Consider the following 16,276-nt stretch of genomic DNA (forward strand, 5'->3'; position numbering starts at 1 on the left):
TCAGATGATACAATACTTGTATAGAAAATCCTGAAGACATACAGCACAGGGAACTATATCCAAACACTTGCGATGGAACATGATGGAGGATAATGTGAAAAAAAAAAAAAGAATGTGTGTATATATACATGACTGGGTCACTTTGCTGTTCAGTAGAAATTGACAGAACACTGTAAACCAACTAAAATAAAAAAATAAAAATCATAAAAAAAATTAAAAAAAAGAGAAAATCCTGAAGATGACACCCAAAAACAAATACAACCCAGTAGAAAATTCAGTAAAGTGGCAGGATAGAAAATTAATCCACAGAAATTGGTTGTACTTCTACACACTAAAAATAAATTATCAGAATGAGAAATTAAGTCACGCTCTTGTGGTACAGCAAGTTATATATTAAGCATTGTCACTGCAGTGGTTTGGGTCATACATAGTTGTGGTGCAGGTTCAATCCCTCCTTGGGAACTTCCACATGCCATAGGTACAGCCAAAAAAAAAAAAAAAAAAAAAAAAGAATGAGAAATTAAAAAAGTAACCCCACTGACAATGACATTAACAAAAATAAAATACCTAGGGTTACATTTAACCCAGGAAGTAAGAGACCTGAACTCAGAAAACTGGAAGGCCTTGATGAAAGAAACCAAAGACAGAGTTCCCACTGTGGCTCAGTGGTAATGAACCTAACAAGTATCCGTGAGGATGCAGGTTTGATCCCTGGCCTCACTCAGTGGGTTAAGGATTGGGTGTTGCCATGAGCTGAAGTGTAGGTTGCAGATGTGGCTTGGATCCTGAGTTACTGTGGCTGTGGCTGGCAGCTGCAGCTCTGATTCAACTCCTGACCTGGGAACTCCATATGTCGTGGATGCCACCCTAAAAAGAAAAAAAAAAAAAAAAAAAAAAAAAAAGAAGAAGAAGAAGAAAATGAAGTTGAAGATAACACAAACAAATGAAAAGATATGTGCTGGTCATGAATTCAACCAACTTGTACTTTTAAAATGATTCCACATCCCAGGACAATCTAGAGATTTGATGCCATTCCTATCCTATCAAAACACTAATGAGATTTTTTGCAGAATAAAAATGTGTATGGTTCTAAAATGTTACGGAAACAAGGAAGAACCTGAAGAGTCAATACAATTTTAAGAAAGAAGCAAAAACCTGGACATATTACTCTCCCTATTTCAAACTATACTACAAACAGAATCATCAAAACAATAAGGTATTGTCACAAAAGAAATACACACAGGAGTTCCCACTAGGGAGCAATGGGATCAGCAGTGTCTCCACAGTGCTGGAACACAGGTTTGATCCCTGGCCCAGCACAGTGGGTTAAGGATCCTATGCTGCCACGCCTGCAGCATAGGTTGCCAACTGCGGCTTGAATCTGATCTCTGGCTTGGGAACCCCACTCCAAAACAAAAACAAAAACAAAAAAAAACAAAAACAAAAAAAACACATAGATCCATGGAACAGAACTGCAAGCCCAGAAATAAACCCATGCTTATATGGTCAATTCATCTATAACAAAGAAAGTGAGAAAATACAATGGGGAAAAGATAGCCTCCTCTTTGATAAACAAAGTTGGGAAAACTCTACAGCTACAAGCACAAGAACAAACTGAAATCTTATAAGTCTACAAAATAATATAAAAACACATCTAAAAAAATAACCTCAAAATGAATCAAATACTTCAATGTAAGACTTGAAGCCATAAAACCCCAGAAGAAGACACGCAGTGTGCTCTTTGACATCAGTCTTAACAATATTTTTGGGGTCTGTCACCTTAAGCAAGGGAAACAAAAGCAAAAGAAACAAATAGGACTTCATCAACTGAAAAGCTTTTTAAGAGCAAAGGAAACAATCCACAAAATGAAAAGGCAGCCTATTGAATGTAAGAAAATATTTGCAAACAATGTATCTGGTAAGGGGTTCATATCCAAAATAGACCAAAACCTCACATAACTCAACCTTACAACAAAAACCAAAAACAAACAAAACATTGGCGGAAGACCAAACTTTTTTCCAAAGAATATACACATATGGCCAGCAAACACATGAAAGGATGATCAATATCACTTACCCCTCAGGGAAAGGCACACCCAAATCACAATGAGATTATCACTTCACACCTGAAGGAATGGCTATCATTCAAAAGACCACAAATAACTCTTACTGGTGAGGATGTGGAGCAAAGGGAAACAAACCCTCAGGCATATTGCTGGGAATGTTTATTGGTACAGCCACTATGGAAAACAATACGGAAGTTCTTCAAAAAATTAAAAAAAGAACTACTGTATGATGAAGGAATCACACTTGGGGGTATTTTTCTGAAGGAAACAAAACCACAAATTCAAAAAGATACATGCATCCTTTGGGAGTTCGCATTGTGGCGCAGTGGAAACAAATCCGACCAGGGACCATGAGGTTGCGGGTTCGAACCCTGGCCTCAGTCAATGGGTTAAGGATCCAAGTGTTGCTGTGGCTGTGGTATAGGTCGGCAGCTGTAGCTCCAATTCGACTTCGAGCCTGGCCCTAAAAAGTGCACACACACACACACACACACACGATATATGCACCCTTTGAGTTCTCTAGTGAAGCCACCAAAGTGTTCATCTACAGATGAACAGATAAATATTTCATATATATATATGTTTACATACACACACTGGAATATGACTCAGCCATAAAAGAGAATGGTATCTTGTGACATGAATGGACCTAAAAGGTATTGTGCTAAGTGAGAGATGTTGTCACTTTTATATAGAATCTACAAAACCAAACACAATAAACTAAAACGGACTCTCAGATTCCAAGAACAAGCTCATGGTTGTCAGAGGGAATGGGGTGGGGGATGAGCACAATAGGTGAGAAAGGTTAACAGGTACCAAATTCCAGTTATAAAACAGATGTCGTGGGGATGTGATGTGCAGCTCAGGGAACAGAGTCCACAATACTGTAATAACATTGTATGGGGATGATGGTAACTAGTTTTAACTTGGTGATCATTTTGTAATGTATGAAAATAGCAAATTACTATATTGTATATCAGAAAACTAATATAATCTCACACATCAATTATACATCAATCTTAAAAAAGAAGAGAAAAATACTAGTTCAAAAAAGAGCACAGCAAGATAAAAAGGAGATGTCAGCAGAAACTTTGAGAGTGCAGGCTGAAAGGATAATGTATGCTGAAGTTTGACTGGCAAGTGGCCCACACAAACTGAAGACTGGAAGAGGAGCAACCATGTGATACTACTGGAATATTTGTTTAAGTTTTTTTTTTTAAAAGAAATTTTGAATTTACAGCAAAATTGGGCAGAGTGCAGGGATGTCATGCCCCCTGCTGTGCTGTGCTGCATCGTCGTCCCAACACCCCCCACCCCACAGGCGCTGAGGGCCTGCCGCTCCCCAACTATTCTGTCAGCATTCTCTGTGTCTGTCGCTATGGGTGAATCTACATGGACACATGATCACCAGAGTCCACTGTGTACATTAGGGGTCACTCCTGGTGATGTACAGACTATGGGTTTTGACACCTGTATGTCACCACAAATGTATCATACGGAACAGTTTCACTGTCTTAAAAATCCTCTGTGCTCAAACTATTTATCACCACCCCCATGCCAGTCCTGCTACAAACCCCTGGCAACACACTTTCACCCCTTCTATGGTTTGCCTTTCCCTGTATGTCGTATATATATTTGGTACCCTAAGTTATGCCACCTTCCCAGATTGGCTTCTCTCAGCAAGTAATATGCACTTAAGGTGCCCCACCTGTCTCCCCATGGCTCCATATCTCATTTCTTTTCAGTGCTGAAGAACATTCTGTTGCACAGATGTACCACAGTCTATGTGTCCATTCACTTCCTTTTTTTTGCTTTTTAGGGTCACACCTGTAGCATATGGATGTTCCCAGGCTAGGAATCCAATTGGAGCTGCAGTTGCTGGCCTACGCCACAGCCACCTGGGATCCAAGTCACATCTGCTACCTAGACCACAGCTCACAGAAACGCTGGATCCTTAACCCACTGAATGAGGCCAGGGATTGAACCTGCATCCTCATGTATGCTATTCAGATTTGTTTCTGCTGAGCCATGATGGGAACTCCTCCATTCACCTCCTGAAAGGGATCTTGGTTGCTTCTAAGTTCTTGCAGTTATGAATAAAGCTGCCCTAAACATCCCAGTGCAGGTTTCTGTGCAGATGTAAGCACTGGACTCATTTGGGCCCAAGATGTTCAGGGCTGGATCATACGGTAAGAATGTGTTTTCATTTTGAATGACAGAGCCCATGGTCACAGAGTTTTTGAAGATGGTAGCTGAAAGCATGGCAGCATACTGAAGAATCAAGCCAAAGAAAGAGGCAGAATTCAAAACTGTCGGCAAGAAAGATGTTTCTGAGGCAAAATCACATCTCAGCCCTCTTAGAGTTGACAGCTGGTCCTGAAAATTAAATGGAAATGAGATAGATTTACAGGATAGAAGCACACACATTTATTTCCCCTAGGTTTTATGTTGTAACCCAGGGCACCCTCCTAAGGAAATGAAGAAAGGACCAGAGAAGTGGCAAAACTTATCTTTTTGGGCTGCACCTGCAGTATGTGGACGTTCCCAGGCTAGGGGTCCAATCAGAGCTGCAGCTACCAGCAGCCTACGCTACAGCCACAGCCATGTCTGTGTCCTATTTATACCACAGCTCACGGCAACACTGGATCCTTAACCCGTTGAGTGAGGCCAAGGATTGAACCCGCATCCTCATGCCGAGTAGTTGGGTTGTTACTGCTAAGCCGCGATGGGAACTGCCTAAGTGGCAAAATGTAAATGCTTTTCTGTGGGGTTGAACAAAGACAGGCGATTGTGGAAAAGGAAATACACTGTGTGGGGAGGCTAAGGAGGACGAGAATTATGTTGAGCAACATCTGTTTGGACAGAATTCTCTCATTCTCTGCTTTCTGCCCTTGAGGATAACAATGTCATCCTCCTTCCAGCAGAGAGAGGACACCTTCCATGGGGCTGGGGTGGGAGGATGGATATGTTGTCTCCTGCTTCCAGGAAGGAAAAGGGGAAGGCTCTGCACACCGTTCTTGCACCTGCAGTATTGGGGAGCTTGTTTTGTTTCTGTTTTGAAGGTGTTCATTGCTCAAGGCAATATTCTGCTTTCCTTTACATCTAAGTCCTTTACGTGGGGTTTGGCTTCTGACAGGAGGACGGAAACATTTTTCTGAAGTGATGGGGCTAGACAGGCAGAGAAAGCTAAGATGGGTGTGGGCCCATGCCCATTCTTTCCTTATGTGCTGGGAAGGTGATTCTGTTCTTGCCAGATAGGATCTTATTTCTCCATAAATGATCTGGCAAGATACCAGCTGAAAAGAAGAGCAAAGGTCAGAACAACATGGAGAAGATTGATGAGAGATGCTGGGATCTCTAGAGCAATGATTGGGTCAGAGGCAGATGCACATCCCTGGTCTCTGAACCACTATGTTTATGGCCAATTTGGTGTGCAGACCATTTTGAATGTATGGTGCTACCATTAGACCAATTTAACCCAAGATGTGAAAGAGCTGCAAACTGAAAACTATAAGACATCAATGAAGAAACTGGAGATGTAAATAAATGGAAAGATATCCTGTGCTCTTAGACGCAAAGAATTAGCAGTGATACAATGTCCATTCTACCCAAAACAGTATGCTCATTCAATGCAAATCCTGCCAAAATTCCAATGGAATTTTTCACAGAAGCTCAACAAACAATCCTGACATTTATATGGAATCACAAAGGACTCCAAACAGCAAAGGGGATCCTGAGAAAGGAAAACAGCAGCTGGAGAAAACCTGCTCACTGACTTGAAGCCGTATTACAAAGCTGTGGTAACCAAGCAGTATAGAAATAGCATAAAAAGCCACACACAGGCCAGGGGAATAGAATAGAGAACCCAGGAATAAGCCCACATATGTGGTCAGTTATTTTATGTCAAAGCTGCCAAGAACATCCACCAGGGAAAGGACAGTCCCTTCAATAAACTGTGTGTCACAGAGAAAAGGGAGAATTACTGTGTTGGTATTTTGGGGACATCTGGAGGAGTTTCTGACAGTGAGGATGCAATCTGTCCATCTTTTTCCTCCTTGGTAGAAATCTCCATATGACATGAGCCTCTATAAATTGTGGCCTTAAGAAATTAGAAATGAGATTCAAGTTGTCTCCATAGTCAATGTCTCAATGTTAAGTATCACTTCAACAAGGTAATTTAAAATGCTTTTACTGAATGACCTTCAACAAAATAGACTGGAAACTATCAAAAAAAAAAAAAGATATCTCACTCTAGAAGACAAAGAAAAGGCCAAATCGAGACAGTAGTAGTGGCAATGACACGATATAAGCAACCCCATACCTCCCGGGTGGGTGGCCCACAGACTGGATGCCCACAGACTGGAAAGTAACTATATTGCTCTAGAGGCTCACCCATGGGAGTGAGAGTTCTGAGCCCTACATCAGGGTCCCACGCCTGGGGATCTGGCATTGGGAGGAGGATCCCTGTAGCATTTGGCACTGAGGGCCAGCTGGGCTTGTGTGCAGGAGCTCCACAGGACTGGGGGAAACAGAGACTCCATTCTTGAAAGGTGCACACAGGCTTTTTGTGCATTGGCTCTCAGGGCAAAGCAGAGACTCAATAGGAATCTGGGTCAGACTTGCCTGCAATTCTTGCAGCATCTCCTGGGAAAATAGGGTGATGTGGCTCATTGAGGAGGAATGACACTGGAAGCAAAAGTCTTGGGAACAATCCATCAGTGTGTGTTCCTCCAGAGGTGGCCATTTTGGAAAAATCTGGCCCATCAGGGCTGAGAAACCACAGGCAAAACATCAAACTAGGTGGGAACACAGACTCAACCATCAGCTAACAAATTGCCTAAAGACCCCCTAGGCACACAGGCACCTCTAATCACACCCAGAGACAAAGTCCCACCTGCCAGCGGGATAAGAATCAGCTCCTCCTACCAGTGGGCAGGCACCAGTTCCTCCCATCAGGAAGCCTGCAACAAGCCCCTGTACCAACTTCAGCCACAACAGGGGCAGATATCAGAAGCAAGAGAGGCTACAACCTTATTGTATGCAAAAAGGAGACCACACTAAAAATCTATACAAAATGAAAAGGCAGAGAATTATGACTCAGATAAGGGAGAAAGAAAAAACCTCAGAAAAACAACTAAGTGATGTGGCGATTACTAACCTCCATGAAAAAGACTAGACTAATGATAGTAAAGATGATTAAAGATCTTGGAAATAAATTGGATGCAAAGATTGCTAAATTACAAGAAACACTGAGTAAAGAAATAGAAGATTTAAAGACTAAGCAAGCAGAGATGCAAAATACAATAACTGAAATAAAACATTCACTAAAAGAAGCCAAGAGCAGAATACAGGAGGTATAAGAACAAATAAGGTGGAAGACAGACTGGCAGAAATCACTGACATGGAATAGAAAAGAGAAAAAAGATTTAAAAGAAATGAAGAGTCTCAGAGAACTCTGGGACAAAGTTAAATGCACAAACATCTGTATTACAGGGGTGCCAGAAGGATGAGAGAGAGAAAATATTTGAAGAGGTAACAGCCAAAAACTTTTCTAACATGGGAAAGGAATTGCTCCCTCAAATCCAAGAAGCACAGTGAGTACCATAAAAAATAAACCCAAGGAGGAACACTACGAGACACATTTTTTTTTTATTTTTATGGTTTTCATATATATATAATGATTTTTATTTTATTTTTTCATTATAGCTGGTTTACAGTGCTCTGTCAATTTTCTACTGTACAGCATGTTGACCCAGTTACACATACACGTATAGATTCTTTTTTCTAACATTATCATGCTCCATCATAAGTCACTAGATACAGTTCCCAGTGTTACACAGCAGGATCTCATTGCTTATCCATCCCAAAGGCAATAGTCTGCATCTATTAACCCCAATTTCTCAATCCATCCCGCTCCCTCCTCCTCCCCTTTGGCAACCATGAGTCTTATTCTCCAAGTCCATGAACTTCTTTTCTGTGGAAAGGTTCATCTATGTCATATATTAGATTCCAGATATAAGTACTATCATATGGTATTTGTCTTTCTCTTTCTGCCTTACCTCACTTAGTATGAGAGTCTCTAGTTCCATCCATGTTGCCACAAATGGCATTATTTTGTTCTTTTTATGGCTGAGTAGTATTCCGTTGTATATATATACCACATCTTCCTAATCCAAAAATCTGTAGGTGGACATTTAGGTTGTTTCCATGTCTTGGCTACTGTGAATAGTGCTGCAATGAACATGCAAGTGCATGTGTCTTTTTCAAGGGAAGTTTTGCCAAGACACATTTTAATCAAACTGACCAAAATTAAAGGCAAAGAGAAAATACTGACAACAGCTAGGGAAAAGGAACAAATAACATACAAGGGAACTGTGATAAGGTTATTGCCTGATTTTTCAGCAGAACCTCTGCAGGCCAGAAGGGAGTGGCACACTGTACTTAAAGTGATGAAAGAAAAAAACCTCCAATCAAGGTTACTCTACCCAGCAAGGCTCTCATTCACATTTGAAGGAGAAATCAAAAGCTTTACAGACAAGCAAAAGCTAAGAGAATTCAGCACCACTAAACCAGCTTAACAACAAATACTAAAGGAATTTAAGTGGAATAGAAAAGGCCACAACTAGAAACGAAAATATTACAAATGACAAGGCTCACCGGTAAAGGCATACATATAGTAAAGGCAGGAAGTCATCCACACAGAAATATGCTGGCAAAATCAGAAATTGTGAGAAGAGGAGAGTATGAATGCAGGATACTGGAGATGCACTGGCAATTAAGAGTCCAAAAACTTAAAACAATCTTAAATGTAAACAGACTGAATGTTCCAATCAAAAGACATAGACTGGCTGAATGGATACAAAAACAAGATCCATATATATGCTGGCTTCAAGAGACCCACTTCAGTTCTAGGAATACATACAAATTCAAAGTGAGAGGATGGAAGAAAATATTCCATGCAAACGGGAATCAAAAGAAAGATGGAGTAGCAATACTCATATCAGACAAATTAGACCTTAAAATAAAGAATATTGTAAGAGACAAAGAAGGACATTACATAATGATTAAAGGATCAATCCAAGAAGATGATATAACAATTGTAAGTATATATGCACCCAACAAAGGATCACCTCAAAATTTAAGGCAACTGCGAACAACCTTAAAAGGAGAAATTTGACAATAACACAATAATAGCAGGACACTTTAGCACCCCACTTAAAGCAATGGACTGATCATCCAGACAGAAAATCAACAAGGAAACCACAGGCCTTAAATGATGCATTAGACCAGATGGACTTAATAGATATTTATAGAACATTCCATCCAAAAGCAGCAGAATACACATTCTTCTCAAGTGCACAAAGAATGTTGTCTAGGATAGATTACCTGCTGGGCCACAAATCAAGCCTTGGTAAATTTAAGAAAATTGAAATCATATCAAGCCCTTTCCAACCACACAATGCTGTAAGACTAGAAATCAATAAGAAAAAGAAAGAAAGAAAGAAAGAGAAAAAAAAAACACCCACAAACACATGGAGACTAAACAACATGCTACTAAACAACCAATGGATCACTCAAGAAATCAAAGAGGAAATTAAAAAAAAAATCTAGAAGTAAATGACAACAAAAACACAACAATCAAAAGCAGTTCTAAGAGGCAAGTTTACAGCAATACAAGCCTACCTCAGAAAACAAGAAAAAGCTCAAATAAACAACCTAAGTTTAAAACCTAAAGCAACTACAGAGAAGAACAGACAAAACCCAATGTTTGAAGAAGGAAAGAAATCATAAAGATCAGCGAAGAAATAAATGAAATATAAATGAAGAAAACCATAGAAAAGATAAATGAAACTAAAAGCTGGTTCTTTGAAAAGATCAAAATTCATCAACATCTAGCCAGACTCACCAAGAAAAAAGAGGACTCACATCAATAAAATTAGAAATGAAAAAGGAGCTGTTACCACAGACATTACAATAATACAAAGGATCATATTACAAGCAACTGGATGCCAATAAAATAGACAAGCTAGAATAAATGGACAAATTCTTAGAAAAGTACAATCTTCCAAGACTAAACCAACATGAAATAGAAAAGATGAATGGACCAATCACAAGTACTGAAATTGAAACTGTGATTAAAAAACTTCCAACAAACAAAAGTCCAGGACCAGATAGCTTCACAGGTGAATTCTATCAAACATTTAGAGAAGAGCTAACACCGATTCTGGTACAATTCCAAAAAACTGCAGAGGAAGGAACACTCCCAAACTCATTCTATGAGGCCATCATCACCCTGATACCAAAACCAGACAAAGATACCACAAAAAAAGAAAATTATAGGCCAATATCACTGATGAACTTAGATGCAAAAATCCTCAGCAAATTACCAGCAAGCCAAATCCAGCAATACATTAAAACGGTTGTACACCATCATCAAGTGGGATTTATCCCAGGATGCAAGGATTTTTCAATATCCACAAATCAGTTAGTGTGGTACATCACATTAACAAACTGAAGAATAAAAACCATATGATCCTCTCAATAGATGCAAAAAAAAAGCTTTTGACAAAATCCAACACCCATTTCTGATAAAAACCCTCCAGAAAGTGGGCACAGAGGGAACCTACTTCAATAATAAAGGTCATGACACCTAACCTAACATCATTTTCAATGGTGAAAATCTGAAAGAATTCCCACTAAAATCAGGAACAAGACAAGGACTTCTGCTCTTGCCACTAGTATTCAACATAGTTTTCTAAGTCCTAGACACAGCAATTAGAGAAGAAAAAGAAATATAAGGAATCCAAATTGGAAAGGAAGAAGTAAAACCATCTATTTGCAGATGACATGATACTGTACCTAGAAAATCCTGAAGATGCTACCAGAAAACTGTTAGAGCTCATCAATGAATTTTGTAAAGTTACAGGATACAAAATTAATACACAGAAATCAACTGCATTTCTATAAACTAACAATGAAAGATCAGAAAGAGAAATTAGAGAAGCAATCCCATTTACCATCACCTCAAAAAAGAATAAAATACCTAGGAATAAACCTACCTAAAGAGACAAAGACTTGTACTCTGAGAACTGTAAGACACTGATGAAAGAAATCAAAGGTGACACAAACAGATGGAATGATATACCATGCTCTTGGATTGGAAGAATCAATACTATCAAAATGACTATACTACCCAAAGCAATCTACAGATTCAATGCAACCCCTATCAAATTACCAATGGCATTTTTCACAGAACTAGAACAAAATATTTGAAAGTTTTTTTGGAGGTACAAAAGACCTAGAATAGCCAAAGCCATCCTGAAAAAGAAAAAATGGATCTGGAGGAATCAGGTCCCCTGACCTCAGACTATACTGCAAAACTACATTAATCAAAACTATATGGTACTGGCATAAAACCAGAAGTATACATCATTGGAATAGGATAGAAAGCCCAGAATTAAACCCACGCACCTACGGTCAACTAATCTATTACAAAGGAGGCAAGAAAATACAGCTACACGTAAAAGAGAAATGGAGAATGGAGAAATGACAGTCCCTTCAATAAGTGGTCTGGGAAAACTGGAAAGCTACATGTAAAAGAACGAAATTACAACACTCCGTAACACCATACACAAAAATAACCTCAAAATGGATTAAAGACCTAAATATAAGACTGTATACGATAAAACACTTAGAAGAAAACATAAACATTCTCTGAAATAAACCACAACAATATCTTAGATCCACCTTCAAGAGGAATGACAATAAAAACAAACAAAACAAATGGGACCTAATTAAACTTAAGTTTTTGTACAGCAAAGGAAACCCTAAACAAAAAGACAACCCAAAAAATGGGAGAAAATATTTGCAAATGAAGTGACTGACAAGGGATTAATCTCCAAAATATGTAAATATAAAGAGATGCTTTATATATATATATATATAGACCAAAACAAACAACCCCATCAAAAAATGGGCAAAAGATCTAAACAGACAATTCTCCCAAGAAGACATACAGATGGTCAAAAAACACATGAAAAGATTTTCAACATCATAATTATTAAAGAAATGCAAATCAAAACTATGAGGTACCACCTTACACCAACCAGAACAGCCATCATCAAAAGTCTACAAACAAAAGCTGGAGAGAGTGTGGAGAAAAGGAAACCCTCTTACACTGTTGGTGGGAATGTAAACTGGTACAATCACTGTGGAGCTAAGTATGGAGGTTCCTCAAAAATCTAAAAACAGAACTAACATATGATCCAGCAATCCCTCTCCTTGGCATCTATCTGGACAAAACTGTAATTCAAAAAGATACAAGCACCCCTATGTTCACTGCAGCAATATTTACAATAGCCAAGACATGGAAGCAACCTAAATGTCCATGGACAGAGGAATGGATTAAGAAGATGTGGTACAAGGGAGTACTACTCAGCCTTAAAAAAACACCATCTGCAGTAACATGGGTGGAGCTAGAGATTACCATACTAAGTGAAATTAGATAGTAAAAGACAAACATCATATGGTATCACTTGTGTGGAATCTAAAAAAAGGATAAAAGTGAACTCATTTGCAGAACATAAACAGACTCACAGACTCTGAAAACAAACTCATGGTTACCAATGGGAAAAGGTAGATGGAGAGTGAAATGGACTAGTGGTTTGGGATTGGTTGGCAATATGCACACTGTGGTACATTGTGTGACTGGCCATTGGAGACCTGCTGTAGAGCACAGGGAACTCTACCCAATATTCTGCAATAATCTGTGTGGGAAAAGAATCTAAAAGAGAACGTATGTGTATACATGTATGACTGAATCGCTTTGTTGTACAGCAGAAACTATCACGACCTTAAAGATCAACTATACGTCTTTTTTTCTTTTGTCTTTTTGAGGGCCGCACCTGCGGCATATGGAGGTTCCCAGGCTAGGGATCAAATCGGAGCTGCACCTGCTGACCTACACCACAGCCACAGCAACTCAGGATCTGAGCCACGTCTGTGACCTCACCACAGCTCATGGCATCGCCAGATCCTTAACCCACTGAACAAGGCCAGGGATCGAACCTGTGTCCTCATGGATCCTAGTTGGGTTCGTTAAACACTGAGCCATGATGGGAACTGCTGGTTTTAATTTTTTTAAAAAAAAGATGACTCTGGCTACTGTGAGGATAATCAGAGAGAGACAAGAGACTGAGACAAGGAGATCTGTTAGGAGGCTACTACTATAGCTAGTACAAGAGGTCAGCAATCTGGGCTGAGTTCCCCTGGGAAGCTCCCCTCTGCTCCACATGGTGCAGAGGGAACTCACTCCTGCATCTGTGCCTCTGGAGCTGGGACCATCTCTCCAAGTGCTCTTTCATTCTCCAGGACACCAGCCTAAGCTTTTTCACATGGTAGTGAAAATGTCCCAGCAACAACAGGCTAGCCAGCCCCAACACGCAGGTACTTTTCAAGCTTCTGCTTATATCACTTTTGCTACTGTCCCCTTGGTCAAAACAAGTCACATGACTAAGCTCAGAATCATTGTGAGAGGGAACTGCACAAATGCAGGACCAATGGGAGGAATGGTTCACTGGGGCCAATGCTCTATCAGTCTACCTCACTCACATGTGCCTCAGAAACTGCTTCATTTTCAGACACTTTAAATTGTGAAAGGAGTTCCCTTATGGCGCAGTGGAAACTAATCTGACTGGGAACCCTGAGTTCTCGGGTTTGATCCCTGGCCTTGCTCAGTGGGTTAAGGATCTGGTGTTGCTGTGAGCTGTGCTCTAGGTCACAGACACGGCTTGGATCTGGTGTGGCTGTGGTGTAGGCTGGTGGCTAGAGCTTGGATTTGACCCCTAGCGTGGGAACCTCCATATGCCGCAGGTGTGGCCCCAAAAGAGCAAAAAACAAACAAAAATAAAACAAAAAAAAAAAAACAAAAAAAGCTGTGAGGGAGCAAAAATTTGCTTTGTGAGTAGAAATCCAAAGATCTACTCCCATAGCACAGTGGGCAGCAGCAATGACTTGGATTTTTGACTTATCCCCTGAAGTCTTCTGTACACTGGACAAGTTGAGATCTGCTTGACTCGAGAGCCCTTCAGCTCCCAACTACCTCCTCAGTTCCCAGCACCTCCTGTAGATCTGACTCTATGCCTCACTCACAGAAGCCCCTTTGTGGCATCCATTGTGCCACTGCTGTTGACCTGTACCAGTCCATTATTTAGTTCTCCTCTGAGAAGCGCTATGCCAACTCATCATTATCCTCACCAACTTCTCGTAGCCGCTATTCGACATTCCTCAGTTTCCCTACCTCTTAAATCAATTCCCAGACACTAAGCCTCAGCATTTGGATTACTCAGTTGTGTGTCTTCAGATGGCTCCTTCCGTTTGCTGCTTGATTTGACCCTACTAGTAATAAGGGCTTTTAAGTGTCAGGCACTGTTCTAAATGTATTACAGGGGTTAGTCACTCAATCCTCACAATAATCCTATGAGAGAATTACAATTAAGTTCCACTTTACAGGGAGATACGCCAGGCAAGGAAGAATCAAGTAATTTGCCAAAAGGCCACACAGCTGGAAAGTGGAAGAGCTGGGTTCAAACCAGGTGCAGTGATATTAGAATCTTCCTCTCTACCACTGCTCCTTATTACCCCTCCAGATGCAAGGGTATCCACTAGGGACCATTTGTCAGCCCTTAGGTCCATCTGCAGCAGTGCCCAAGAGCCTCCTCACGAATGACTCCACTTCTTCCTGAACTAGCGGTCATGCTATAACCTTTCTTGTTGCAGGTGTGGTGGGAGTGCACCAACCCCAAGCACAAAGCCAAGAAGCAGAATTATAAGAACTTGGGTATTGTGATTTTACATCAGTGTAAGATATACACATGGCCCCTGTCTTAAAGCAGTATGAAGCTAGGGCTCTCTGGGAGGAAGACTTCAGGGGTTTGGTCCTAAAGAGAAAGTGTCAAGCAGATGTGATCTTTTTTAAAAATAAAAATCCAAAAGTCAATGTATTAACGGACATACATAAGATATGTAAGTATGGGTGGTCTTGGAGCTGAGGTAACCTAAAGCCACCATCCCCTCCACAAGGACAGTCCTGCCCCCAAATATAGGAGAGTCCTGGTCACAACTCAGGCTCTTCTCGGCACAGGGATTCCCAAAGATGGTGACAACTTTTCTAAAGCATCTACTATATGCCTATCACAGTGTTTGGTGCTGTACGTGTGGCACCTCCCCCATGCTGAAAGGGTAGGTACCATGAAAACAAGACAATGGGGAAAGATTAGAGGGCCTAAAAATTTCTCCTGGAGGGGCACTTCACAGAAAATCCCATGTGCTAATAATTAAACCTCTTAAATCATATCTGAGAATAATTTTGCCACTGGTTGAGTACTTACTATGTGAAAATAACTATTAGGACATTGTGTTTACTTGAATCAAAAACCTGAGATTTCTACTTTCAAATGAGGTTATGTAACTAGTCATAGTCATATGTGAAGTTAAAGAGCTGAGATTTTAATTTATTACGTCTGTGTGACTCCATCATAAGACTTTAGTGCCATCCAGTTGCTCTCTGTATATATCAGGTTCCTTCACTCAGAGTTGGCCCTTCCTGGCTGCCAGGAGCTGCAGGAACATATCCTTACATGACAAGAGTAAAGGAAAAGATTGATAGTTCTGGCTTAGGTCACATGACCACCCCTTGAATGTGGAACTAGGGAAAAATGCATTGTGATTGGCCATTTGGGGTCATTGTTTTAATGTCTCACCCCCCAACCCCCTGCCCCATATTTTATGATGCTTTAACATCTTGGGGCCCTGCATACTAGGGAAGAACTGCCCCTTCTCCAGTTAGTTAATTCCTAGAGATGGCAATCAACTTGCCAATGAGCTTGCCTTTGACATACAGACAAACCCATCCAGAGCCTAAACCCACAGCCACCTCCTTTGCTAAATGCTCATGCACCAACCCAATATTCCCCTGGCCCTGTATTACCCCAGAGTCAGGATTCAGACAATTAGAGACCACCCCTATCTCCCAGAGTCTCCAAAATTATTCAAACTCTTTAATCCTAAACCTGCTTAACTGTTTACCTTGCTCCACTCTTTCCTTCCCACAAAAACCACAATAAAGACTTGTGCCTCCGCTTCCCCCCTTACTCCTCCTGCCTCCTGACTGACCCTAGTGCTTCTCCATGTGGCTCCCCTGTGTGGCAGGA

General features: G+C 40.5%; 1 protein-coding gene across 1 annotated transcript in view; it reads right to left on the reverse strand.

Moving 5' to 3' along the window:
* The window catches only part of LOC102164631 (translation initiation factor IF-2-like), a 55,545-nt gene continuing 43,343 nt past the window's right edge, over positions 4,075-16,276 (reverse strand). Inside the window, exon 7 of the mRNA XM_021073699.1 lies at positions 4,075-4,442. Within this exon, the coding sequence (XP_020929358.1) occupies positions 4,143-4,442 (300 nt within the window). The 3' untranslated portion in view covers positions 4,075-4,142. The remainder of the gene's footprint in view (positions 4,443-16,276) is intronic.

The sequence above is a fragment of the Sus scrofa genome, chromosome 14 (assembly GCF_000003025.6).
Source record: "Sus scrofa isolate TJ Tabasco breed Duroc chromosome 14, Sscrofa11.1, whole genome shotgun sequence".
Lineage (NCBI taxonomy): Eukaryota > Metazoa > Chordata > Mammalia > Artiodactyla > Suidae > Sus > Sus scrofa.